The sequence below is a fragment of the Callospermophilus lateralis genome, chromosome 14 (assembly GCF_048772815.1).
Source record: "Callospermophilus lateralis isolate mCalLat2 chromosome 14, mCalLat2.hap1, whole genome shotgun sequence".
Classification (NCBI taxonomy): Eukaryota; Metazoa; Chordata; class Mammalia; order Rodentia; family Sciuridae; genus Callospermophilus; species Callospermophilus lateralis.
This window is the reverse complement of record NC_135318.1, coordinates 71,544,274-71,571,520: the sequence shown is the minus strand read 5'-3', so window position 1 is coordinate 71,571,520 and position 27,247 is coordinate 71,544,274. Positions and strand designations below refer to the sequence as shown.

General features: G+C 36.3%; 1 protein-coding gene across 1 annotated transcript in view; it reads right to left on the bottom strand.

Annotated features, from left to right (window-relative positions):
• The window catches only part of Dnah6 (dynein axonemal heavy chain 6), a 253,675-nt gene that overhangs the window by 111,540 nt on the left and 114,888 nt on the right, over positions 1-27,247 (bottom strand). Inside the window, exons 34-40 of the mRNA XM_076832916.2 lie at positions 26,206-26,761; positions 25,174-25,296; positions 16,170-16,352; positions 15,558-15,701; positions 3,730-3,951; positions 2,787-2,934; positions 1-158 (exon numbers count right to left, since the gene is read on the bottom strand). Of these exons, the coding sequence (XP_076689031.2) occupies positions 1-158; positions 2,787-2,934; positions 3,730-3,951; positions 15,558-15,701; positions 16,170-16,352; positions 25,174-25,296; positions 26,206-26,761 (1,534 nt within the window). The remainder of the gene's footprint in view (positions 159-2,786; positions 2,935-3,729; positions 3,952-15,557; positions 15,702-16,169; positions 16,353-25,173; positions 25,297-26,205; positions 26,762-27,247) is intronic.

Genomic DNA, 27,247 nt, shown 5'->3' with positions numbered 1-27,247 from the left:
CTGTATATCTTTCCAAAAGAGTTTGTTTCTGTCATAAAATCCACCAAAATCTTGATACTGGCGAAGTAATTCAATGGGAGGCTGAGAGCCATAGCGATCCAGTCTAGGCATATTTAAGTCATCAACAAAAATTATAACTTGCTTATTTCCTGGTGCCCCTGTGAAAACAAAATTCAATTTAGTAATTAAATATTTTTTTCTTAGAAAGTACAGAACAAAATACTGTGGTTTGTTCCCACCCAAACTCATGTGTGGCTTTGTTCCTAATATACTGATAACATGATGTTAAGAGGTGATGAAGCCTTCAAGAGGCATCTGAGGTCATGAAGGATCTTCCCTCAGGAATGGATTAATGTTTTTATTATATAAATGGGTTTATATTATAGGAGTTTGGCCCTCTTTTCTGTCTTTTGCATGTGCTTGATTGCTCTTTTGCTTTCTGCCAAGAATTGACCTGTATGAGGCCCTCACCAGAAGCTGAGCAGCTGCCAGCACTACACTCCTGAACTTCCAAGACTTGGAGCTAACAAACCTTTCTCTTTATAAATTTCTCAGTCTCAGATATTCTGTTATGATAATGGACTAAAAAAAAGAAAGAAAGCATAGGTATGGCTTTGCACTCAATGATACCTTGAGAGTCATACTGAGTTTAATTCTTTTCTCAAGAGTGAGGAGAGACCTAGCAGAGTCCCACTCCAAGGAGACATATCTCCTTCTGGCCCCATACAGGCCCCTTCAGCGAGATGTAGATCTGTCTCCGAGGCCCACATTGTTATGTCAGGTTGTTTCTCACCCTTACTCTCAGAGCCCATAATACTGGTAGCTCTCCAGTGAGGTCTGGACCATTCTCAAGTCTCAGCACACCAGTGCCCTCACTAATTATGGGGCCAGGGCATGGGTGTGGAAAGCTAAAGGTTCTCTTACAAAAATGCCATCTCATCACCCTCACATGGAAAACAGTTCAAAAATTCAAAAGCATTCCCATTGCATCAAAGGGAAATCAAAGCGAAATCCAGGATTGTATATACACAATGCCACATTTAAAGAAAACCAATAAATATACTCATCAGAAAAAATAATTAGTGATAGCAGAGAAAAAGTGCCAACTGAAGAATAGGAGGTGACTTCACCTATTCAGTACCCAGTACTTAAGGCTAAAGGAAAAATAGCCATTTCTCTTTGGTTGGTATTAATGTTGGATGGTAATTCCAAGGTAACTGAGAATAACTCAGAATTTTACTCTATTCTCTGGTTCCTGAAAGCTGAGAAGCATGAACCAGGATTTGGAAAGGATGTAAGGGAATTATTTTTAAAAATCTGGATCCCTCATCAGAAAATAGACCAATGTCCTGTGTCTAACTGAGCAGGTAAAAGAAAGCTGTGAGGCAGGAAGCAACTCCAGTGTTTGGCATAACAGAGCCTATTAGATGCTGTATACTGTACAAAGCAGCTGGACCTGAGTTCTGACTGGTAACCCACCCAGAAGGGCTGTAGGTTGGGCAGGTGGACTCTAGCAGCAAGAGGCTGGAGGATGAAACTGAGTGAAGATTGAGACCCTGATTCCCAACCTCAGGGAATCTTCCAAAGGGGAGGCTTAATGCCTAAAATGAGGACAGACCTTATAGGAGTCCCTCACAAGAGCCTACAGTGCCTCTCAGACAGGTTGGGCAGTCATTCAGCACCAGCCAGAGAAGCAGAAATCATCCACATGCCCACATGCCTATTTAACTATCAGTCAGGGAGAAGACACTGTCCTTTCTTCTTTTCCCATCCTAACATATCAGTTTTTCCTATGTGGAATGGGCATGGGATGGAGGTAAAGAGTATCCCATTTCCCCCTCTATCTTCAGCACCTGGAGCCACAACGCTGGCTTATGACAGAAGATAAGGTGAACTTTAAATTAGGTTTGGGGATTGAAGTTTTACATTGGCCCAGGCTCAAAACATCTGAAGGTGACCAGAAGCTATTTATCTTAAATAATTAATAAGGGTGCGTAAAGGAGATCCCTGACTTAAAATGCTGACTGATGCAAAAACCCAAATAGTTTCATGTTTATTCCCCACTGAGTTCAGAAACTCAGTGTGCTAGGTAAAATCAGAGTTGTTAATTTTAAATAAAGGGAAATCAATTCAAGCCTGGGTGGATAGAGTGAGAGCCATGAAGAAGCAAAGACTGAAGATGTTCTGGTTTTAAGGGGATGGTAGAAATAAACGGCTTGCTTATAACAGAAAGATATCTAGATTTCTGGTACAGGAAAAATATCACTAATAGATATAATAGGTCCTTGCTTTGGTTTAAATATGCTTTGTCTCCACCAAAACTCACATTGAGGCTTGGACTCTAATAGTGTTTAGAAGTACTAGGACCTATATGAGGGATTAATGCTTTTCTTGTGGGAGTGAGTTTTGGTTCTCAAGGGACTTCATTGATCGCCATGAGAGTGGGTTGTAAGTTCTTGTTCACTTTCTTTCTCTCTCATCATGTGACCCCTCTCTCACACATGTGTTTCTGCCACGTGATGCTGTCCACCTTGAGGCCCTCACAAGAAGCTGATAAGGGCATCGTGCTCTTGGACATTTATAACTGTGGGCTAAATAAACCTCTCTCTTCTTTGTAAAGTGACCAATCTCAGGTATTTTAGTGTTGCAACAAAAATCAAACCAAGGCACATCTTTACAAATAAAGTAAGAAAATATCCAATTGTCCTTCACTATGTGTGGTGTTTATATAATTTATTGGCTTAGTGAGTAGTTTATATGGAACAAATGAAAATGACAGTTCTTACCTAGAATATTTTTTCTTTTTTTTTCCAGTTTTGATTCAATGATCTCTTGTGTCCTTGCAGATGAAGTTTGGGCAGAAAAATTTAGATAAACAGGGACATAGCCAGCAGATTCCTGAATTTTAGTTAGCAATCCTTTGGCAATAACAGTCTTTAGATTTAAAAAATCAGTTTGTTAATTTCACATTCAACATAACATATTTTCCAATAACCTATATTAGTATCCTGTACACTGAGTAAGAAATAGTATAAGAGAGAAGTTCAGACTGAAATGTTCTCTATTATTAGATATTCCATTTAGTTATACTTATCAGAACCAAAAAAATATTCGAATCAGCTCTATCTCAGAAAGATAATCTTATTTTAGTTGCCTACCCAAAGTTATCTTGGTTATTATCCAAGACAATTTGATAATGAGAGTTACAGGAAGATCTAAACTTTTTTGGAAATAACTTAGATGGGAAATAATGAACCACCGCATATGTGGAATCTTCCAAAATAAAGACCAGGCAATCAGAATCCTCCCACTATCTTACTTTTTTCAAAAATATGAAAATAATGTTATTGTTATATCAGGTAGAAGTAAACAGGCAAGAGGGAACCAACTGAATTTCATCAATAGTGCTTTGAGGACACAAACTATTCTGGACAATTCTTACCCAATTCAGTGCGGTAGCAGTCCCACGAATACCAACAGACAGAATAATAAAGTCCCTAAACACAAACTCTGACCTGAAAATCTACTATGGTTTACACAATATCAGCTCAAGGATTTATTCAGAAACTGGCAAACTTTGAAATAATTCCTAGGGTCAGTATAGATTTCGTACAGCCATAGACTTCCTGAAAATATAACAAAATTTAAAAAATTTTCCCTGAGAAATGTGTGCTATTTCTGGTGAGAATAATTCTAAGTTCATCATGCCTTAATGTTTAGGTTTCCTACCTTGCCAACTCCAGTTATTCCAGTAAATAAAACTGAATGCTTGACTGCAAGTAGTTTTTCCATTAGATACCCAAAGCGCACCGTGTCTGTTGTGGGGACAAGCATTTCAAAAAACGGAACATCTCGGCTGTACTTGAAAGTAGGTATAATTCGTTCCCAGGGATCCATCCGTTTAGTGTCAAAGTCCACATGAATGCTCCAAAGATCACCAGAACTCGGAAGCTAAAGTATAAAATTAAACACCATTTTCAATAGGTAAAAGGCAAGGCAGCAAATTGCAATAGACATATTCTCATAGAAACAAAGGGAAGTCAAAAAACATGAATTTATTTGGATTTCTTTTTTCTTTGTGAAGAGTAGGTGTTTAAGTATCAGAGGTTAATTTTAAAAACAGAATCATGTAACATAATGCATGGAAAATTCAATTTACTGATTATATTAAAATCCCATATCAGAAATTCAAAGTATTTTTAATGCAATTCAAAATCCAGGGGCTTACTCTGTGCCAAATATTGTGCTTTGTGCTGGAAACATGTGCTGGATGAGACCCAGCTTCTGTCTTCAATGACATGGAAGACATATGCACTTCAGCTAATATCCATGGGGAAATGAGAGGTCTCGTGAAGTTGCTACATTTACAAAGGAAGGATGGCTAATTTCAACTTGCAGAGGAATTATGGTGTTGGCTGAGATGCAGGAAAGCTTTCAGAGTAGTAATGTTACAGCTAAGACTTGAAGAGCAGGCAGGAATAAGATTGGTAAAGGAGGATAGGGATGGGGAGGAAGAGATCAAATTCAGGTTAAAAATATAGAGTATGAAGACTGAAGCCGTGGAAAGTATAGTGCATACTGAGAACCATTAAAGCAAAGTGAGAGATAAGAGTGGGAATACAGACAGGAGCTAGATTGCACAAAACATTATGTATCAAAGAACTCAGTTAAAGATTCTAAGTAGGTGAGTGACATAATCAGATTGTATTTTAGAAGGTTCATTCTGGCAGCTATATAAAGCAGTGTTGTTTTAAGCTCATATAATAGTGACTGACTCTTAGTAAGAAGGTAATTTTACATGGGGATCCTGTACAGACATACAAGCACATCTACAAATGTATAATATTTGCCCCTGCAATGTATAATTCACTCTGTTTTCTATTTCACCCTATTAAAAAAAAAACTCTTTTGAGGCAGAACACAACATCTTATGCCAGATTTTAAGAGTTCAGTTTAAAGAGCTCATGTTATAAAGTTATATATGCAAACAGTAATGTATACATTTACCTCTGGATCAAGACATAAAACATGTCCAGCACTTCAATACTGTCTTCCCCTTCCTTATCAATGCTAGCTACACCTGCATTCTCCTATGAAGTAATTACTAGTTTATTTGTTATACTTATCTTTTCATCAATACCACATTCTCTTCATTACAATTGCTTTATTGGTTTAAAATCTTTTTGTTTTCTTTTTTCTTTTTGACAGTGCTAGGGATAGAACTCAAAGTATCGTGCATGTTAGGCAAGCACTCTACCACTGAGCTTCATCCCCAGGTCCTTGAGTTCTTAAAATCATGTAGTTTAAGTTCTCCAAGTTTGTGTTCTTTAAGATTATCTTTGTTATTATAGGGTTTTACATTTTTACACAAATTTTAGAATGAGAATCTGTTTCCATAAAAACCCTATTGGGGTTTTGAGGTTGGAATTACCTTGAATCTTCAGAATATATTTGGGAGAGCTAACCTTAATAATTATGAATATTTTAACCTACAAATGTAATCTGCATATCTCTATTTATTTAGATCTTTAAAAGTTTCTCTCAGCAAAGTTTTTAAGTTTTCAGGGAAGTCTTTTACATCTTTAATTAGATTTATCTGTTTTTAATATTTTCTTGCTAATGTAAATGGTATTGCTTTAAAATTTCACTTGTTAACTTTCTGTGAACTTTAAATTCAACAGCTTTGCAAGATTACTTATTAATGTTAATAATTTGTTTGTGAATTTTTTTAGGATTTTCTACATATTCAATATTGTTTCCTGAATATAATGATGAGTGTACTTCTTTCCTTCCAAAGTTTGTATGTTTTATTTCTTTTTCTTGCCCTTCTCACACTGGCTAGAACCTCCAATATAGTGCTGACTAAATGTTGTGATAATGGTTATTTCATTTCCAAAAACTAGTTATGATACTTTCATGGTAAATTAATAGATTGTGACTTATAATTTTAAAAGCATGGAGAGGGTGAATTATATATAACTGAACAAAGGTCCAGGAAATAAGAAAGACTATTCTCGAAGACACAGAGAAAAAACCCAGATAAATACAGTTATCTCATAATAGACAAAGATGCCAAAAACATCGATTAGAGAAAAGATAGCCTCTTCAACAAATGGTGCTGGAAAAATAAAAAAGCCCTATGTAGCAAAATGAAACTAAACCCCTATCTCTCACCATGCACAAAACTCAACTCAATGTGGATCAAGGACCTAGGAATTAGACCAGGACCCTGTGCCTAATTGAAGAAAAAGTAGGCCCAATCTCCATCACATTGTATTTGTCCCTAATTTCCTTAATATGCCTCCTAAAGTGCAAGAAATAAAATCAAGAATTCAAACTAAAAAGCTTATCCTCAGCAAAAGAAACAATCAATGAGGTGAAGAGAAAGCCTACATTTTAGGAGCAAATTTTTGACACACGCATGCCAGATAGAGCACTAATCTTCAGGATTATATAGAGAACTCAAAAAACTTAATACCAAAAACCCAAATAACCCAATCAATAAATGGGCTAAGGAACTTAACAGACACTTCTCAGAAGATATACAATTGATCAACAAATATATGAAAAAATGTTCAACACCTTTAGTAAATGCAAATCAAAACTACTCTGCGATTTCATCTCACTCCAATCAAAATGGCAATTATCAAGAGCAACAATAAGTGTGGGCGAGGATGTGAAGGAAAAGGCACACTCACACATTGCTGGTGCAACCAGCAATGGGGGAAAAGGCACACTCACACACTACAAATTGGTGAAACCACACAGGAAAGGAGTATGGAGATTCCTTAGAAAACTTGGAACGGAATCACCATTTGACTCAGCTATCCCACTCCTTGGTTTGTACCCAAAGGACTTAAAGTCAGCATGTTATAGAAATGCAGCTACCTCAATGTTTATAGCAACTCAATTTACAATAGCTAACCTGTGGAACCAACCTAGATGCCCTTCAAAATATGAATAGATAAAGAAATCATGGCATATATACACAATGGAATATTACTCAGGATTAAAAGAGAATAAAATTATGGCATTTGCAGGTATATGGGTGGAGTTGGAGAATATCATGCTAAGAGAAATAAGCCAGTCCCCCCAAAACCTAAGGCTGAATGTTCTCTCTGATAAGGGGATGCTGACGTATGACGTGGGTGAGGGGGATGGGAAAAATGGAGGAACTGTGATTGCGCAAAGGGGAGGGAGAGTGGAGGAGGGTACATGGGCATGGCAACGGCAGGAAAGATGGTGGAATGAAATGGACATTACTGCCCTAGGTACATGTGTGACTGCACATATCATGAGACACTACATTGTGTATAATCAGAGAAATGAAAAGTTATGCTGCAGTTGTGTACAATGAATCAAAATGCATTCTGCTGTCATATATACCTAATTAGGATAAATTAATTAATTTTTAAAAAGAAATAGGCTATTCTATAGCTCAGAGAAGAAATGGTAAGTACATAAATGATTCAGAGACAGTGAGGATGAAGAGAGAACATATTTGAAAAAATATTTAGGTGATAAAGTTCATTGAATTTAGTGTTTCACTTGCTATAGGGATGTGAGTTGAGACTGTAACAAACCTTAAGTTCTGACTAGTATTACATGGCTATAAGGCTCTTAATTGAGACAAGGAACACAAATCTAGTAACTCATTCATTGGTACTTGCAGACAGGAAAAAGAATCCAACTTTGCATCTGGACTCCCTCCTGCTGCTCAGATGGAATGACTACTGCCAGGACAGTTTTCTCGAACTGCTCTGCCAAATATCCTCTGGTCACAGTCTATCAATGGCTATTCACTAACAAAGGAAAAGAACTAAATGAAAAGATTTTCAAAGTGTACAATAGCCTCTAAGTTCTACATATTCATCCCTCCCCTCGCTAAGACACCTCTAACTTTATCTCTTAGTACCTTCCCATTTGGCCATTCCACTCTGAGCTCACTACCCTTTCCGTTATTTTTCAGAATTGCCAAGTGCCTTAGTGTTTAATGATCTTTGTACTTTTCCTTCTAACTGAAATACTTGCCCCTTAAATTATTGCTAGCTCCTTGACTTTCTTCAGGAGTTGTTATTAATTAAATCTGAAATGTCTCCCCCAAACTCATATACTTGAAAGCATGTTCCCCAATGCAGCAAGGTTCAGAGGTGGGACTTTTGGGCAATTACTGGACCATTAGGGTTCTAACCTCATTGGTGGAATAATCATTGATCAATAATTGAATTGATCAATAATTTGATCAATAATTTGAAGGGATTATTGGAAGGCAGCGGAAACTGTAGGACATAGGGCCTATTTGGAGGAAGTAGGTTGCTGGGGACATGATCTGGAAAGGCATATCTGCTCCCTGGCCCATTCCTTTTCTTCCTCCTTTCCAGCTGCAATGAGATGAGCACTTTTCCTTCACCATTGTCCTTCTACCTTAACGTAGGCCCAAAGTGATGGAGCCAGCTGACCATTGGCTAAAACCTCCTAAAATATGAGCCAAAATAAATCATTCCTTCTGTAAGTTGCTTGTGTCAGGTGTTTTGGTAACAGCATTAAAAATCTGACTAATACAGGACTCTAAAAATATGGCCTTTATTACTAAAACTTTCCTATCATAAATGAACCAGTTCTTTGCTACTTCCTGGCACTCCCTATCAGCTTTACTTGGACTTATTTTTCTCTAAAGCATTTATCACCAACTAATGTCTTGTATATTAGTCTATTCCTGACTCCCTTAACTGAAATGTAAGCTGTATAAAGTTAGATACTTTGGTTACTTGCTTTACCCCCAGTTTCCAGAATGGTACTATGATCTAATAGGCTTTAAATACATATTTACTGATTTGAACGCTGAATAATTGATTTGGGTCACCTCTTGCTGACTGTGGATGATCCAGATCACTTCTCTGGAGCTAGTTGGGGTTTGTCTGTCTGTCTCAAACTCCCTATAGTCCCCAATCTGTTTTATACTGCTTAATTATAATACAATCACTTTAAAGATGCAGCAGGGTTTCATATCTATTAGAAAATCTTAGGTTCATTAGGTCTTCTATTCTTGGGACATCCTTTTAAATTTTTTGATAAATTTTAATTTTGATACAATTTTTACAAAATTTAGAAAAGTTAAAATAATAGTACAAATAATTCTCATATATCATTTACTTAGATCAATGGATTGTTCAGTGTTTTGTCCTATTTGCTTTCTCATTAACTTATTCCTGAGAGTCAGTTGTATACATTATTCCACCTTATCCTAAACAGCTGAGTGTTTATTTTCTAAGAACAAGAATATTTTATTACATAACACTTATAAAATAATCAAAATCAAGATTGAACACTGACATACTAACTAACTAACTTATATATTCAAATATTGCCATCTATTTCAGTAATGTCATTTATAGCTATGTTTTTTCAAGTCTGATATCCAGTCCAGAATCATACATTCCATTAGGCTATGTATCTTTAGTCTCTTTTCATCTAGAAAAGCTCTTCAACTTTCTTTGTGGCTCATGACATAGACATATTTAAAGTATACAGGCTAGTTTATTTGATAAAAATGTCCCTGTTTGGATTTTCCTGGTGCCCTCTCATGATTAGATTCAAGTGATGCATTTTTCAAAAGGATTTCACAGAAGCAACATTGTACACTTTGTAGTGTACCATTGTTGGGAGGAAGGCACAGGGGTGTCCTGATATTAATGAAGTTAAACTGATCACATTCTTAAGGTGTTGTCTTCAATGTTTCTTTACTAAAGATACTATTTTTATTTTTGCAATTAATCAGAAATTTGTGGAGATACTTTGGAACTACATAAATAATGCTTCTGATCAAACATTCACTCGCTAATTTGTCATCCATTGAATATGTCTTCCTTAATCAATTTTACAATAATATTTGCAAGGTGATGATTTTCTAACTGTATCCATAATTCCTTCACTGTAGATTAGGAAGAGCTTTTTCTTCTACTAATTTGTTTGATTAAGCATAGTTTTGTTATCAGTATGACCTCATAGATTTTTATTTCCTTCAGAGGGTCATAATTCCACTCTACTAGTATTTGATGTTCAAAACTATGCAGTTTTGACTGGTTGGAGTTCCCTTTGGACTCCATTCTGCATTTTTTCTGACATGTCTCAACATTTTTTGAGCACTTTTTGTTTTTACTATCTGAAATAAAATATTTGAGGTTATTGTGTACTTTCTCTGCCTCAGTTCTGAAAGTGATTATTTCACTAAGGATGGTAGGTTCTCTGTGGAGAACAGTGGTTAGAAAGTAGCATACTAGGTATGCACATTTTCATCAAAGTGTTATTTCTAGCTCCTCAACACACAAAACTAGGAAATTTATGTATGTATAAATTTGACTCTTGATAGTGTTACATACTGCTAAACTCATTGCAAACTGAAAATATCATAAGTTCAAAATGCTTTTGATAAACCTAACTTATTGAACCCCATAGCTTGGCTTACCTTAAACATGCTCAGAACACTTACATTAGTCTATTGTTGGGCCAAACAATTTAACAAAATCCTTTTTTATTTTTTGCATTACAATTCTTATTACACATATATACCACAATTTTTCATATCTCTGTTTGTATATAAAGTATGTTGACACTCAATTCATGTCTTCATAAATGTACTTTGGATAATGATGTCCATCACATTCCACCATTCTTGCTAATCCTCTGGCCCCTCCCTTTCCCTCCCTCCCCTCTTCCCTATCTAGAATTCATCTATTTCTTCCATGCTCCTGCCTCCCTACCCCACTATGAGTCAGCCTCCTTATATCAGAGAAAACATTTGGCATTTGGATTTTTGGGATTGGCTAACTTCACTTAGCATTATCTTCTCCAACACCATCCATTTACCTGCAAATGCCATGATTTTATTCTCTTTTAATGCTGAGTAAAATTCCATTGTGTATATAAGCCGCATTTTTTTTAATCCACTCATCTACTGAAGGGCATCTAGGTTGGCTCCACAGTTTAGCTATTGTGAATTGTGCTGATATAAACATTGATGTGGCTGTGTCCCTGTAGTATGCTCTTTTTAAGTCCTTTGGGTATAGACTGAGAAGAGGGATAGCTGGGTCAACTGGTGGTTCCATTTCCAGATTTCCAAGGAATTTCCATACTGCTTCCCATGGAAGATGGAAAGATCTACCTTGCTTTTGGATAGGCAGAATTAATATTATCAAAATGACCATACTACCAAAAGCACTACACAGATTTAATGCAATTTCGATCAAAATCCAATGGCATTCCTCATAGAAATAGAAAAAGCAATCATGAAATTCATCTGGAAAAATAAGAGACTCAGAATAGCTAAAATAATCCTTCGCAGGAAGAGCGAAGCAGGTGGCATCACTATACCAGACCTTAAACTATACTACAGAGCAATAGTAACAAAAACAGCATGCTATTGGCACCAAAACAGACTGGTAGACCAATGGTACAGAATAGAGAACATAGAGACTAACCCACAAAATTACAATTATTTTTTTTAAAGAAAGAGAGAGAGAGAGAGAGAGAGAGAGAATTTTTAAATATTTATTTTGTAGTTTTCGGCGGACACAACATCTTTGTTTGTATGTGGTGCTGAGGATAGAACCCAGGCCGCACGCATGCCAGGCGAGCGCGATACCGCTTGAGCCACATCCCCAGCCCACAATTATCTTATATTAGACAAAGGCACCAAAAATATGCATTGGAGAAAAGATAGCCTCTTCAACAAATGGTGCTCGGAAAACTGGAAATCCATCTGTAACAAAATGAAATTAAACTCCTATCTCTCACCAGACACAAAACTTAACTCAAAATGGATCAAAGACCTAGGAATTAAACCAGAGACTCTGCGTCTAATAGAAGAAAAAGTAGGCTTTAATTTTCATCATGTGGGATTAGGCCTCAACGTCCTTAATAAGACTCCTATAGTGTAAGAATTAAAACCAAGAATCAATAAATGGGATGGAATCAAACTACAAAGTTTCTACTCAGCAAAAAAAACAATCTGAGAGGTGACAGAGAGCCTACAACCTGAGGGGCAAATTTTTACCCCTCACACATCAGATAGAGCCTAAACTCTAGAATAAATAAAGAACTCAAAAAGCTAAGCACTAAAAAAAGCAAATAACCCAATCAATAAATGGGCCAAGGACCTGAACAGACACTTCTCAGAAGAGGATATACAATCAATCAACAAATATATGAAAAAATGTTCATCATCTCTAGCAATTAGAGAAGTGCAAATCAAAACCAGTTTATATTAATTATTGACCATCTCATGCAATTTATGGAATACTGTGCTGAAAATACAAGTCTAAAAATCAGTAAAATAAATTAACAAGCTAGAATTTAATATTCATCTATTGTAAAGAGTTTTAATGGACTCCACACCTTAATTTCTTTATAATGAAAAAGGACTTCTAAATTTTTAAAAAATACAATAAAATGTTATCTATGGTTGAAAAAATGAAATAAAAAATCTTAGGGGCTGGGGATGTGGCTCAAGCTGTAGCACGCTCACCTGGCACGCATAGGGCGCTAAGTTTGATCTTCAGCACCATATAAAAATAAAATAAAGATGTTGTGTCTACCGAAAACTAAAAATAAATAAATATTAAAAAATTCTCTCTCTCTAAAAAAAAAAAATCTTAGTATTTTTTTTTGAGACTATTGTGAATGGAATAATTTTCCTAATTTCTCTTTCAGTGGATTCATAATTGATGTATAGAAATGCATTTGACTTATAGGTGTTGATTTTATATCCTGATACTTTGCTGAATTCATTTATTAGCTCTAGGAGTTTTCTGGTGAAATTTTTTTGGATTTCTAAATTTAGAATCATGTTGTCAGCAAATAGTGATAATTTGAGTTCTTCTTTTCCTATTTGTATTCCTTTAATTTCTTTTGTCTGTTTACTCTGGCTAGAGTTTCCAGGACTATGTTGAATAGAAATTGTGAAAGAGGGCATCCCTGTCTTGTTCCAGTTTTTAGAGGAATGCTTTCAATTTTTTTCCATTTAAAATGATGTTCGGCTTGGTATGTTCCTACTCTTCCTGTTTTTTTCTAGTGTTTTGAACATGAAGAGGTGCTGTATTTTGTCAAACACTTTTTTTCTGCATTTATTGAGATGATCATATGATTCTTGTCTATAAGTCTATTGATGTGATGAATTATGTTTATTGATTTTTTTTATATTGAACCAACCTTGCATCCCTGGGATGAACCCCATTTGATCCTGGTGCATTATCTTTTAATATGTTTTAATATGTGATTTGCCAGGATTTTAATGGGAATTTTCACATCTATGTTTATCAGGGATATTGGTCTGAAGTTTTCTTTCTTTGATGTGTCTTTGTCTGGTTTGGGTATCAGGGTGATACTAGCCTTATAGAAAGAGTTTGGAAGGGTTCCCTCCTTATCTATTTCATGGAATAATTTGAGGAGTACTGGTGTTTATTCTTCTTTAAAGGTCTTATAGAACTTGGCTGATAATCTGTCTGGTCCTTGGCTTTTCTTGGTTGGTAAGCTTTTGATAGTATCTTCTATTTCATTGCTTAAAATTGATCTATTTAAATTGTGTATTCCCTCTTGATTAAGTTTGAGTAGTTCATATGTCTCTAGAAATGTGTTGATGTCTTTGAGAATGTCTGCTTTATTGGAGTATAAATATTCAATAGTTTCTAATTATTTTCTGCATTTCAGTAGTGTTCATCATTTGGAAAAATAAGAGACCCAGATTAGCCAAAGCATTCATTAGCAAATAGGAGGCATCACCATATATCAGACCTTAAACTATACTACAGAGCAGTAATAACAAAAATGGCATAGTAATTGGCACCAGAATGTACATGTAGACCAATGGTACAGAATAGAAGATACAGACACAAACCCACATAAATACTGTTATCTGATACTAGACAAAGGCACCAAAAAGATACATTAGAGAAAAGATAGCCTATTCAACAAATGAAGCTGGGAAAACTGGAAATCCATATGTAGAAAAATGAAATTAAACCTCTATCTCTCACCCTGCATTAAAATGAACTCAAAGTGGATCAAAGACTTAGGCACTAGAACAGAGACCCTGTGCCCAATAAAGGGAAAAGTAGGACCAAATCTCCACCATGATGGCTTAGGAACTGACTTCCCTAACCAGACTCTTAAAGGGCAAGAAGTAAAAGCAAGAATCAATAAATCGGATGGATTCAAACTAAAAAGCTTCTTCTCAGCAAAAGAAACAATCAATAACATGAAGAGAGAGCCTAGAGAATGGAAGAAATCTACCACAAGCACATCAGATAGAGCACTAATCTCCAGCATGTATAAAGAACTCAAAAAACTTAATACTAAAAAAAACAAATAACCCAATCAATAAACGGGCTAAGGAACTGAACAGACATTGCACAGAAGAAGAAATACAATTGATCAACAAACATATGAAAAAATGTTTAACATCTCTAGCAATTAGAGAAATGCAAATCAAAACTAAGATTTCATCTGACTCCAGTCAGAATAGCAATTATCAAGAATACAAGCAACTGTAAGTGTTGGTGAGGATGTGGGAGAAAAGGGACACTCTTAGATTGCTGGTGGGACTGAAAATTGGTGCAATCACTCTGGAAAGGAGTATTGAGATTCCTTAGAAAACTTGGAATGGAACCACTATTTGACCCAGCTATCCCACTCCTTGGTTTGTACCCAAAGGACATAAAGTCAGCATACTATAGTAATGCAGCTACATCACATCAATGATTATAGCAACTCAATTCACAATAGCTAAACCAATTAAATGTCCTTTAACAGATGACTGGATAAAGAAAATTGTGATACATATGCATAACTGAATATTACTCACCCTTAAAGAAGATGAAATTATGGCATTTACAGGTAAATGGATTGAGCTGGAGAATATCATTCTAAGTAAAATAAGCCAAATGCCCAAACCCAAAGCCTAAATGTTTTCTCTGGTAAGTGAATGCTATTCCATAATGGGCAGGGGTGGGGAATAATAAAGGAACTTTGGATTGTACAAAGGGGAGTGAGGGGAAGGGATGGAGTATGGGGATGGGAAGGATGGTGGAATGAGATGGACATTATTACCCGATATACATGTATGTTTACACTATTGGTGTGACTCTACACAATGTTCAGCCAGAGGAAGGGGAAGTTATGCTCCATTTGTATACCATGTGTTAAAATACATTCTACTGTCATGTATAACTAATTAGAACAAATTAAAAAATAAAAAATAGGGCTGGGGATGTGGCTCAAGTGGTAGCGCGCTTGCCTGGCATGCGTGCGGCCCAGGTTCGATTCTTAGGACCACATACAAACAAAGATGTTGTGTCCGCCGATAATTAAAAAATAAATATCAAAAATTCTCTCTCTCTTTCTTTCTCCCTTAAAAAAATAAAAATAAAAAATAAAAATAAATAAAATTTAAAAAATCTTCTTAGTGAATAATTATTTTGTGGAATTAAGATTTTTAGAATTGTAATCTTAAAATTTATTTTTAATGATTCAAAATTATGATTTTAAATTTATTTTGTTCTTACTCTGGCATCAGGGTTATCATCAAATTGTGTTCTGATAAATGTATCAAAAGAATCCCAATGATTTTCATTTAGGTTTCCACCCAAAGACCATAAGTAACAGAATACAAATGTCTGGCATAGCACAGTGTTCAATTTCACTTGTTCCTAAAAAATAAAGAAAATAGTTTTAATATTTCATAAATAAACATAAGAAAAATCTTAAGTTGTACCACATATGTTTAATGGCTCACAAAATGGAATTTTCTTATCTACATAACTAAATATTGAAGAGACAATGAATGGAAAGGCATATGTAGAAAAAACAGCTCAAAGTTGTCTTTCAGCTGCCTATTATAACTTTTCTAAATGCATGCATAAAGTTATTTAAGCAGATTGAGACTATGTTGTACACTGCATGTGAATTGAAAATTGAGTAGAGGACTAAACTATAGGACCTCTAACATTTCTTCTAACTTTGAGCTTCTATGAAACTAATAATAGTCATTACTTCTCTGAAAAATTAACTTTAAAATCAATGACCTATATTTCAGAAAATTTAGAGTTAATTATTTGAAAAGTATCTTACAATATTTCATTTTCTTAGCTTCACAACAGTAAGAAAACCCTTCATACCATTGTCAAGTTAATTCCATCTTTTCCCAATATCAAAGACTCTAATAAGCAACAGAGGGTAGTAACTTTGCTGATGTCCACTTGTGGGATTGCTTGGGTGCACTTTTTGTTGATAAAATGTAAACCTTCATCAACATAACGTTGGAAAAGGTTCAATATATATTCTTGGGCTTCCTCATTCAGCTAAAAATGAAACAAATGAATAAAAGTTTAGCAAAATCAGATGAAACATATCATTATGTTTAGAAAGGAGTTGGCTAAAATCCATATATTCATTGCATTCAGTAACCTTTAGACCCGAGGATATAAGCATCATAAAGTATGAAACAAATTTTAAGGGAACCTTATATGATTAGGAAGGAACACAGGAAAGAATTACTGGAGAGTTGAAAACATTCTACTTCTTGGTTTGATAGTGGATACAGAGGTGTTCATTTTATAATTATTTCTTAAACTGCCAATACATATTTCATGCACTCTTCTTTACTTACAACCTTTCATAATTAAAAACAATTAAAAAAGAAGAAACACAGAAGATATCATTTAAGTATCTCCCTGTCAGGCAAAAAGGAATAATTTCCAAAGATTTAAAAATGAATTCAGCCCCCTTAACAGTCTTATTCAAGTAGAAGCCCTAGCTAATGCAATAGAGCAATAAAAGGAAATAAAAGCTATACAGATTGGAAAGAAAGAAGTAAAACACTTTGTTCACAGATGTCATGATTGTCTATATATAAAATCTACCCCCAAATGACAAAACAAAACAGGAACCAATAATGATGGTAAGTTTGCCCGATACAGGTTAATATAAAGAAGTCAAGTATAAGTGAAGAATATGTGGAATTTGAAATAAAAAATATAACATGATTATATATTAGCATTAAAAATGAAATAACTTTAAATCCAATAAAACATGTACTAGATCTACATGAGAAAAACTACAGTGCTCTGATAAAAGAAGCCAAAGAGACCTAAATAAATGAACAGATAAACCATGTTCATATCTAGGAAAACTAGTGTTAAGATGTCAGTTTCTCGAGGAGATCCAACATGGCGGCGGGCGGAGAAGCAGCGCTTTCAATACCCTCCCAGTGATGGGGTCATAAAGACGCATAGATAACGCTTAGATTCTACCAACTGAGAATCTCCTAGCAAAATTCCACTGAAGAGAGAACGGCCGGGGGCTACTAGGATTTTTTGAAGCGACAGTTTGCCCCAGATGAACAAATCCCTGCAATGAGACGCAGAGGTCCAGATTCACCAGCTGCAGTTGGCTCGCTGCAGTGCGGCTGCCGGCTCGTCCGCCCACAGCCAACGTGACTGTGTCCCGCTAGCCTCCGAGACGCAGCTTGGCAGGAAGAAGTCTTTAGCCAAGCCTTCATGAAATAGCGAGCCTGGAGCTGAGGCCAACCGGGGACGGACCAGTCCCACCCCCCCTTCGGACACTCTGGCAAGGAGCCTGGGGCCCGCCATAGCAGAGAGGTGACATTATTGGAGTTCGGCCGATGGAATTCCTTCCCAGCAGAATCCACTTTAGCAGGTGTGTGACTCCCTCCCCATCCAGATACAAGCAGCCAGGAAACTTCAGGGACCTCTCAGGGGTCGTGTCTGTAGGGAAGCAGAGGGGATCCCAGACCCCCAACCCCCCATATAACCAGCGGTGACTCCCAAGGTCTTAGCCACCAGTTTACCATAGCACTGGGGCTTAAATGGGACACACGGTGAGGGGGGGAGGGGGGGCTGCAAGTGTAACTAGATCTCTGGGGAATCGCTTCTGGTGAACAGGACCTGGCTGGCTGGCTGACAGGAGGAAGGAGGGGAAGGGCCGGAGAAGTGAAACGGCTCTGGACTGACAAGTCTGAGAGACTCCCAGGAGACGCCTTACAGGGATTGCTATTGGCAGGTGGAGGGCAGAAGCTCCGCTCGGAGGGCACAGCTCCGCCTACTGGAAGAGAAGAAAGTGGATCTCTAAGACTTCAATATTTTTTTTCTTCTTCTCTCTCTGTTCCTTTCTCCCCTTTTCCTTCTCTCTTTCTTTCCCATTTCAAGTTTTATGGTTCTTTTCATTCTCTTCTAATCTATCTCTCTCTCTCTCCTTCTTTCTTTTTAAGAGCACCTTCATTCCCCTACCCCGCAACTTTCATCCCAAGCATTACGACTTCCATTACGTGTAATTGTCTAAATGTAAATAGGTGAATGTCTCGAGGCTGTCTATAGGGCTCCTAAATACCTACCTACTACCAACATCCTGATCCAATTGCCTGTTAGTATCCACCTTCAGTAGAGCAATCTTCTAAAGTAGCCAAGACATACTAACCATCGTACCACCATAGCACCTAACCTAAACATATAGTCCTAAGACAAACAACAAATCACTATATGCATACAGAACCTGGAAGCCTTTTATGAATTGAATGAATCAGCTTTAAAGTACAATAAAGCCCAACATTTCTAGGCATAATCTCCCACCACAAAGGAGGGACAACAGAGATATACAAAGCTAAAACAAATGTATAGGAGAAAGCAGTTACAAAGCAGTCAAACAGAGCTGGAAAGTAACATGAACAACATGAAAAAACAAGGGAAAAAAGGATTATAAACAATGCAGAACAACTTAAATCTACAGGAGGACCTAGAAGCATCAGAAACATGGACAGGGAAAGAAATCAAGGCATACCTAACTCAGATGGAATGGAATATTAGAGAAGACATGAGACAGCAAGTCCAAGCAATGAAAGTATATTTTGAAAACAAACTAAACAAACAAATTCAAGCTGCAAAGAACGAGCTTTACCAGGAGATAGAGATTTAAAAAAACAAAACAAACAGTAATCCTGGAAATGCAAGAAACCGTAAGCCAGATTAAAAACTCTAATGAGAATATTACAAATGGACTAGATCAAGTAGAAGTCAGAACATCAGATAATGAAGACAAAGTTTATCAACTTGAAAAGAATATAGTCAACACAGAAAAGATGCTTAAATCTCACGAGCAATCTATCCAAGAGATATGGGATCTCATAAAAAAACCAAATTTGAGAGTCATTGGGATAGAAGAAGGCACAGAGTTTCAAACCAAAGGAATGGAAAACTTATTAAATGAAATAATCCTAGAAAACTTCCCAGAGATGAAAGATGGAATGGATTGCCAAATCCTGGAAGCCTACAGGACCCCAAACATCCAAAACCATAATAGACCAACTCCAAGACAAATAATTATGAAGATAGCTAACATACAGAACAAGGAGAGAATATTAAAAGCTATGAGAGAAAAGAGGCAGATTACATTCAGGGGTAAATGAATTAGGTTAACGACTGATTTTTCATCACAGACTTTGAAAGCGAGAAGATCCGGGAACAACATATTTCAAACGCTGAAAAATAATGGATTCCAACCAAGAATACTGTATCCAGCAAAATTAAGCTTCAGATTTGACAATGAAATTAAAATATTTCACGATAAACAAAAGCTAAAAGAATTCGCAGCCAGAAAACCAGCACTGCAAAGCATTTTGAGCAAAATACTACAAGAAGAGGAATTGAAAAATAGCGCCCAAAACTAACAGTGGGAAGTATCTCAGTAAAGGGGGAGAAAAATAACCAAAGAGGAAAAACTAGCCAAACTAAAATAAATAACTAAATAAACATGACTGGAAATACAAACCATATTTCAATTGTAACCTTAAATGTTAATGGCTTAAATTCACCAATCAAGAGACACAGGCTAGTAACCTGGATTAAAAAAACAAATCCAACAATATTCTGCCTTCAGGAGACTCATATGATAGGAAAAGACATACACAGGCTGAAGGTGAAAGGTTGGGGAAAATCATACCACTCACATGGCCCTCGAAAGCAAGCAGGAGTGGCCATACTCATATCAAATAAAATCAACTTCAAACCTAAATTAATCAAAAGGGATAAAGAAGGACACTATATACTGTTAAAAGGAACCATCCATCATCAAGACATAACAATTATCAATTTGTATGCACCAAACAATGGTGCTGCAACGTTCATAAAACAAACTCTCCTCAAGTTCAAGAGTCAAATAGACTACAACACAATAATTATGGGGGACTTCAGCACACCGCTCTCGCCATTGGACAGATCCTCTAGACAAAAGCTGAACAAAGAAACTATAAAACTCAATAACGCAATCAATAATCTAGACTTAACCGACATATACAGAATATATCAACCATCATCAAGTGGATACACGTTCTTCTCAGCAGCACATGGATCCTACTCAAAGATAGACCATATATTATGCCATAGGGCAACTCTTAGTAAATATAAAGGTGTGGAGATAATACCATGCATCTTATCTGATCATAATGGAATGAAACTGGAAATCAATGATAAAAGAAGGAAGGAAAAATCCTGCATCACCTGGAAAATGAACAATATGTTACTGAATGATCAATGGGTTACAGAAAACATAAAGGAGGAAATCAAAAAATTCTTAGAGATAAATGAAAATACAGACACAACATACCGGAATCTATGGGACACAATGAAAGCAGTTTTAAGAGGGAAATTCATTTCCTGGAGTTCATTCCTCAAAAAAAGAAAAAAAACAACAAATAAATGAACTCACACTATATCTTAAAACCCTAGAAAAGGAAGAGCAAAACAACATCAAATGTAGTAGAAGACAAGAAATAATTAAAATCAGAGCGGAAATCAACGAAATTGAAACAAAAAAAATTGAAAAAATTGATAAAACTAAAAGTTGGTTCTTTGAAAAAATAAATAAAATCGACAGACCCTTAGCCATGCTAATGAAGAGAAGAAGAGAGAGAACTCAAATTACTAACATATGAGATGAAAAAGGCAATATCACAACAGACACTACAGAAATACAGAAGATAATTAGAAAGTATTTTGAAACCCTATATTCCAATAAAATAGAAGATAGTGAAGATATCGATAAATTTCTTAAGTCATATGATCTGCCCAGATTGAGTCAGGAAGACACACACAATTTAAACAGACCAATACAAAGGAAGAAATAGAAGAAGCCATCAAAAGACTACCAACCAAGTAAAGCCCTGGACAGGATGGGTATACAGCAGAGTTTTACAAAACCTTCAAAGAAGAATTAATACCAATACTTTTCAAGCTATTTCAAGAAATAGAAAAAGAAGGAGCTGTTCCAAATTCATTCTATGAGGCCAATATCACCCTGATCCCGAAACCAGACAAAGACACTTCAAAGAAAGAAAACTACAGACCAATATCTCTAATGAACTTGGATGCAAAAATTCTCAATAAAATTCTGGCGAATCGAATACAAAAGCATATCAAAAAAATTGTGCACCATGATCAAGTAGGATTCATCCCTGGGATGCAAGGCTGGTTCAATATACGGAAATCAATAAATGTTATTCACCACATCAATAGACTTAAAGATAAGAACCATATGATCATCTCGATAGATGCAGAAAAAGCAATCGACAAAGTTCAAATGTTCAAAATGCTTTATGTTCAAAACACTAGAAAAACTAGGGATAACAGGAACTAACCTCAACATTGTAAAAGCTATATATGCTAAGCCTCAGGCTAGCATTATTCTAAATGGAGAAAAACTGGAGGCATTCCCTCTAAAATCTGGAACTAGACAGGGATGCCCTCTCTCACCACTTCTATTCAATTTAGTTCTTGAAATACTAGCTAGAGCAATTAGACAGACAAAAGAAATTAAAGGCATAAAAATAGGAAAAGAAGAACTTAAATTATCACTATTTGCGGATGATATGATAATATATCTAACAGACCCAAAAGGGTCTACAAAGAAACTGCTAGAGTTAATAAATGAATTCAGCAAATTGGCAGGATATAAAATCAACCCACATAAATCAAAGGCATTCCTGTATATCAGCAACAGAACTTCTGAAATGGAAATGAGGAAAACCACTCCATTCACAATATCCTCAAAAAAAATAAAATACTTGGGAATCAATCTAACAAAAGAGGTGAAAGACTTATACAATGAAAACTACAGAACCCTAAAGAGAGAAATAGAAGATCTTAGAAGATGGAAAAATGTACCCTGTTCATGGATAGGCAGAACTAACATCATCAAAATGGCGATATTACCCAAAGTTCTCTACAGGTTTAATGCGATGCCAATCAAAATCCCAACGGCATTTCTTGTAGAAATTGATAAAGCAATCATGAAATTCATATGGAAAAACAAAAGACCCAGAACAGCAAAAGCAATTCTAAGCAGGAAGTGTGAATCTGGAGGTACAGCGATACCAGATTTCAAACTGTACTACAGAGCAATAGTAACAAAAACAGCATGGTACTGGTACCAAAACAGGCAGGTGGACCAATGGTACAGAAGAGAGGACACAGAGACCAATCCACAAAATTACAACTTTCTTAAATTTGATAAAGGGGCTAAAAGCATGAAATGGAGGAAGGATAGTATCTTCAACAAATGGTGCTGGGAAAACTGGAAATCCATATGCAACAAAATGAAGCTGAACCCCTTTCTCTCGCCATGCACAAAAGTTAACTCAAAATGGATCAAAGAGCTTGATATCAAATCAGAGACCCTGCGCCTGATAGAAGAAAAAGTTGGCTCCAATCTGCATATTGTGGGGTCAGGCTCCAAATTCCTTAATAGGACGGACGCCCATAGCCCAAGAGTTAATAACAAGAATAAACAAATGGGACTTACTTAAACTAAAAAGTTTTTTCTCAGCAAGAGAACAATAAGAGAAGTAAATAGGGAGCCTATATCCTGGGAACAAATCTTTACTCCTCACGCTTCAGATAGAGCCCTAATTTCCAGAATATACAAAGAACTCAAAAAATTAAACAATAAGATAACAAATAACCCAATCAACAAATGGGCCAAGGACCTGAACAGACATTTCTCAGAGGAGGACATACAATCAATCAGTACAGGAAAAAATGCTCACCATCTCTAGCAGTCAAAGAAATGCAAATCAAAACCACCCTAAGATACCATCTCACTCCAGTAAGATTGGCAGCCATTATGAAGTCAAACAACAACAAGTGCTGGCGAGGATGTGGGGAAAAGGGTACACTTGTACACTGCTGGTGGGACTGCAAATTGGTGTGGCCAATATGGAATGCAGTATGGAGATTCCTGGGAAAGCTGGGAATGGAACCACCATTTGACCCAGCTATTGCCCTTCTCGGACTATTCCCTGAGGACCTTAAAAGAGCGTACTATAGGGATACTGCCACATCAATGATCATAGCGGCACAATTCACAATAGCTAGACTGTGGAACCAACCTAGATGACCTTCAATAGATGAATAGATAACAAAAAATGTGGCATTTATACACAATGGAGTATTATGCAGCACTAAAAAATGACAAAATCATGGAATTTGCAGGGAAATGGATGGCATTAGGGCAGATTATGCTAAGTGAAGCTAGCCAATCCTTAAAAAACAAATGCCAAATGTCTTCTTTGATTTAAGGAGAGCAACTAAGAACTCAGCAGGGAGGAAGAGCATGAGGAAAAGATTAACATTAATCAGAGATGAGTGGTGGGAGGGAAAGGGAGAGAGAAGGGAAATTACATGGAAACGGAAGGAAACCCTCAACGTTATAGGGGAAAGTGGGGGGGGGAACAAGGGAGAGAACTGAACAACAACAGATGAGGTAGAGAGGGAAGATGGGAGGGGAGGGGAGGGGAGGGGGGATAGTAGGGGATAGGAAAGGCAGCAGAATACAACAGTCACTAATATGGCATTATGTAAAAATGTGGATGTGTAACTGATGTGATTCTGCAATTTTTATTTGGGGTAAAAATGGGAGTTTATAACTCACTTGAATCAAATGTATGAAAGATTATATGTCATGAGCTTTGTAATGTTTTGAACAACCAATAATAAAAAAGATGTCAGTTTCTCTAAATTTCACCTATAAATTCAACAATCAAATTTCTAGCAAATTTCTTTATAGATACTGAAAAACTGATTCTAAAGTTTATACAAAAAGGCAAACCCCCCAAATCACAAAACAACACTGAAGAACAAAGCTGAAGTTCTGACAAAACCCAACTTCAAGATTTAGTATAGAGCTATAATAACAAGACGTGGAAAAAGAATTAAAAAATAGATCAATGGAACAGAACAGAGCTCAGAAAGAGGCCCGTACAAATATGGTCAACTTATTTTTGACAAAGAGCAAAGGCCATTCCAATGGAGAATGATAGTTCCCTCTGGTCCATCTCCTCCTTTACCCCATCCCCCTTATCTCTTTCTCTTTCCTTTCTCTTCTTTCTCTTGCTCTAATTCATCTTTGGAGTGGGAGAGGCAGAGAAGAAGATTGTTCCCTTGGAGAAGTAATGGGATAGTGAGAATTATTATAAATGTTAAAATGTTGTTAAGGTAAAGAAAAAATCCTATTTTAGAATGCAGGAAATTCAGGGGCTAGCATGGAACTGAGTTGTTTTGGATAATAATGTATAGGATTTCCTTCATATATATATAAATCTGAGGTCAGAATGTGTCATGGGTCTTGCACCTCTGACAAGGGTGGAAACTTTTCTTTCCTTTCTGGCTCTCAGAGGAGTTGGGGGTTCCTAAAATATAAAATCCAGTTAGTGTTTGTATTTAACAGTTCTTTTTATTCATAGTGATTTCCTCTTTTTACCCTTGTGCCTTCTGCAAAGCCTTTCCATGGTTCAGCCTTATTCTATCTGTATTTTTAGGGACTCAGGAAGTGTCTTGTGTTTCTACTGACAGGAACCAGTCTAAGAAGAAGCCAGGAAGAGCAGACTGGAAGCAGAGTGACTCTGCAGGCTGAGGTAACAGGTAATGAGGAAAGACTTGGGGAGTATAAACATTCCTGGAAGACCCAGGAATTCTTAGGGAGAAGGACAAAATAAAATTTCCTCAACTGAGAACAATGCTGCTATAACCTACTGCTATTTGTGCACTCTGGGGAAGTGTGAGCCCCAACAGATGAAGATACTGGGAAATATCTGGTTGCACATTTGATTGCACTTACCTTTTTAGAAACCCGCTTCATCCATGTTTTAACATAAGGCATCCATTTTAGTTCTTCGGGATCCACAAACACCATTCCACATCGACTGACTGTTGCAGGAGAGGCAACCTTTAGATCTTGCACCTAAAATTGAAAAAAGTTGAACAGGAAATAGCTAATTATACTTTCTTATTCATCCAATTTCAGTGGTAGTGATTCAGACCCTTTAAAGTTTAACACCAAAAGGCTTCATGTGAAGGACAGTGGGAGGGCAATAAGTAATTCGAAATGGAGAAGCAAATGTAAGTGAGGCATAGGGTAAAAAAAAAGAGTGTAGGAGGACATTGTCAAATCCTTATGGGCAGGAGCTGGGTGTAGTGGCACACACCTGTAATCCCAGCAACTCAGGAGGCTAAGGCAGGAGGATTACAAGTTCAAAACCAGCTTGGGCAATTTAGTGAGGTCCTGTCTCAAAGAAGGAAAAAAAAAAAAGAGCTGGTGGTGTAGCTCAGTAGTAAAGCATCCCTGGGTTCAATCCCCAGTAAAGAAAAAAATATCAGCAGGAATAGGCATTTATTTATTTTTCTTTTCTTTTCTTTTCTTTACTTTTCTCATTCTTGTGTCCCAATAGCTAGCCAAATTCATAGTACACAGTGGACATTTAATCAGTAATTAATGAATGACTAGACCTTAAGTGGTCTCTTCCATATTTTGTAGCAGTATTTGGTTCCACATCCTTTCTCTAATTTCTTGCCAAACATTCATATCACAGTAGGATAATTTATTCATATAAAATAATATTGTTTAATGAGGAAGAATTTCAAAGAAACCAAGTGCTAGGAAAACCAGAATGAATTCTATTTCCCATTTATAGAGACAGGAACATTTGAGAAGCTTTTTCAGGATTGGCAACTATTTCAAAAGGATATTTTAATAAGTACTTATTAAGTAAACAAAATAGCACAGATGGTAAATGATACATTAGTAAAAAAATTAATGATGGCATGCCGATTTTAAGAAATGATTTCATTCCACAGTAAGTCATACATTTACCTCAAAGAGCATGTGGATCTGAGGTGTGAGTTTAATCCTTTCACTGTTAGCCAGGCAAAGCATCTTGTTATCATCCAATACTGTATTTAAATTTTCAATCCAAAGAGCATCCACTGGTCCATCGCTGATGATCCATTTATGGTCTTCTGAAGTATCATTCACAGCTGCTCGGACACTTAGTGCCATCAAACCATCTTTCCATTCCAAGGTTATGTTATTAACTTCACCATATAATTCACCCATGGTGATTGATTTAGGATTAAGAACATATGTTTTAACTGCTTGATAAAAAGGATTGCCTAAATCAAGTTTTTGTAAATTCCCTAAAGTTTCTGCTAGTATTTGGTAAACTGTGGTCTTGCCACCTCCTGTTGGCCCAACTAACATAACACCATGCCTCACAAGCATAGTTTCATAGAACTGTATCACTTTTTCAACCATACAGATTTCAGGCTGAAGGTTTTTTCCATTCATGACATCCACAATTGTTGACTGCAAAATACCATAGTCGTGTTCTGGAATTTGGACTCCAGGAAAAAGATCAGATATGATTCCACTGAGAAAACAAAAATAAAATTTATTAGGAAGCAGAGGTCATTGATACTTTCTCATATTTCTACAATTACTTGATTCTTCTGAATATGCACAATATTAGTTTGTCCTATATGCTGTAACAGAAGCAATCATTTTTCTCTGATATCTCGTATAATTTTGTTTCCTGTACAGTAGACCAATGTTCTTAGTATAATAGGAACTCTCTGAGGATATGCAATATGTCTTATGTTTCTGTATTGCCAATAGTATGTGGTATGGTACCAAACACATAGAAGGTGATAAATTTATAAATTTCTTTAAAAAATTATATTTGTGTCTCAACTTTTTCCAAATGTATTTACCTACACTTATAACTATATATAGATATTCAGAAAAGTAGATGAGAATTTAAGTAGACAATGAATACGGGGTAAAAATGGGAGAAAGGGAAAAATTGGCTGTTTCTATGAGGAACATTTTTAAGGGAACGTTTTTATGGGAGAAAAGA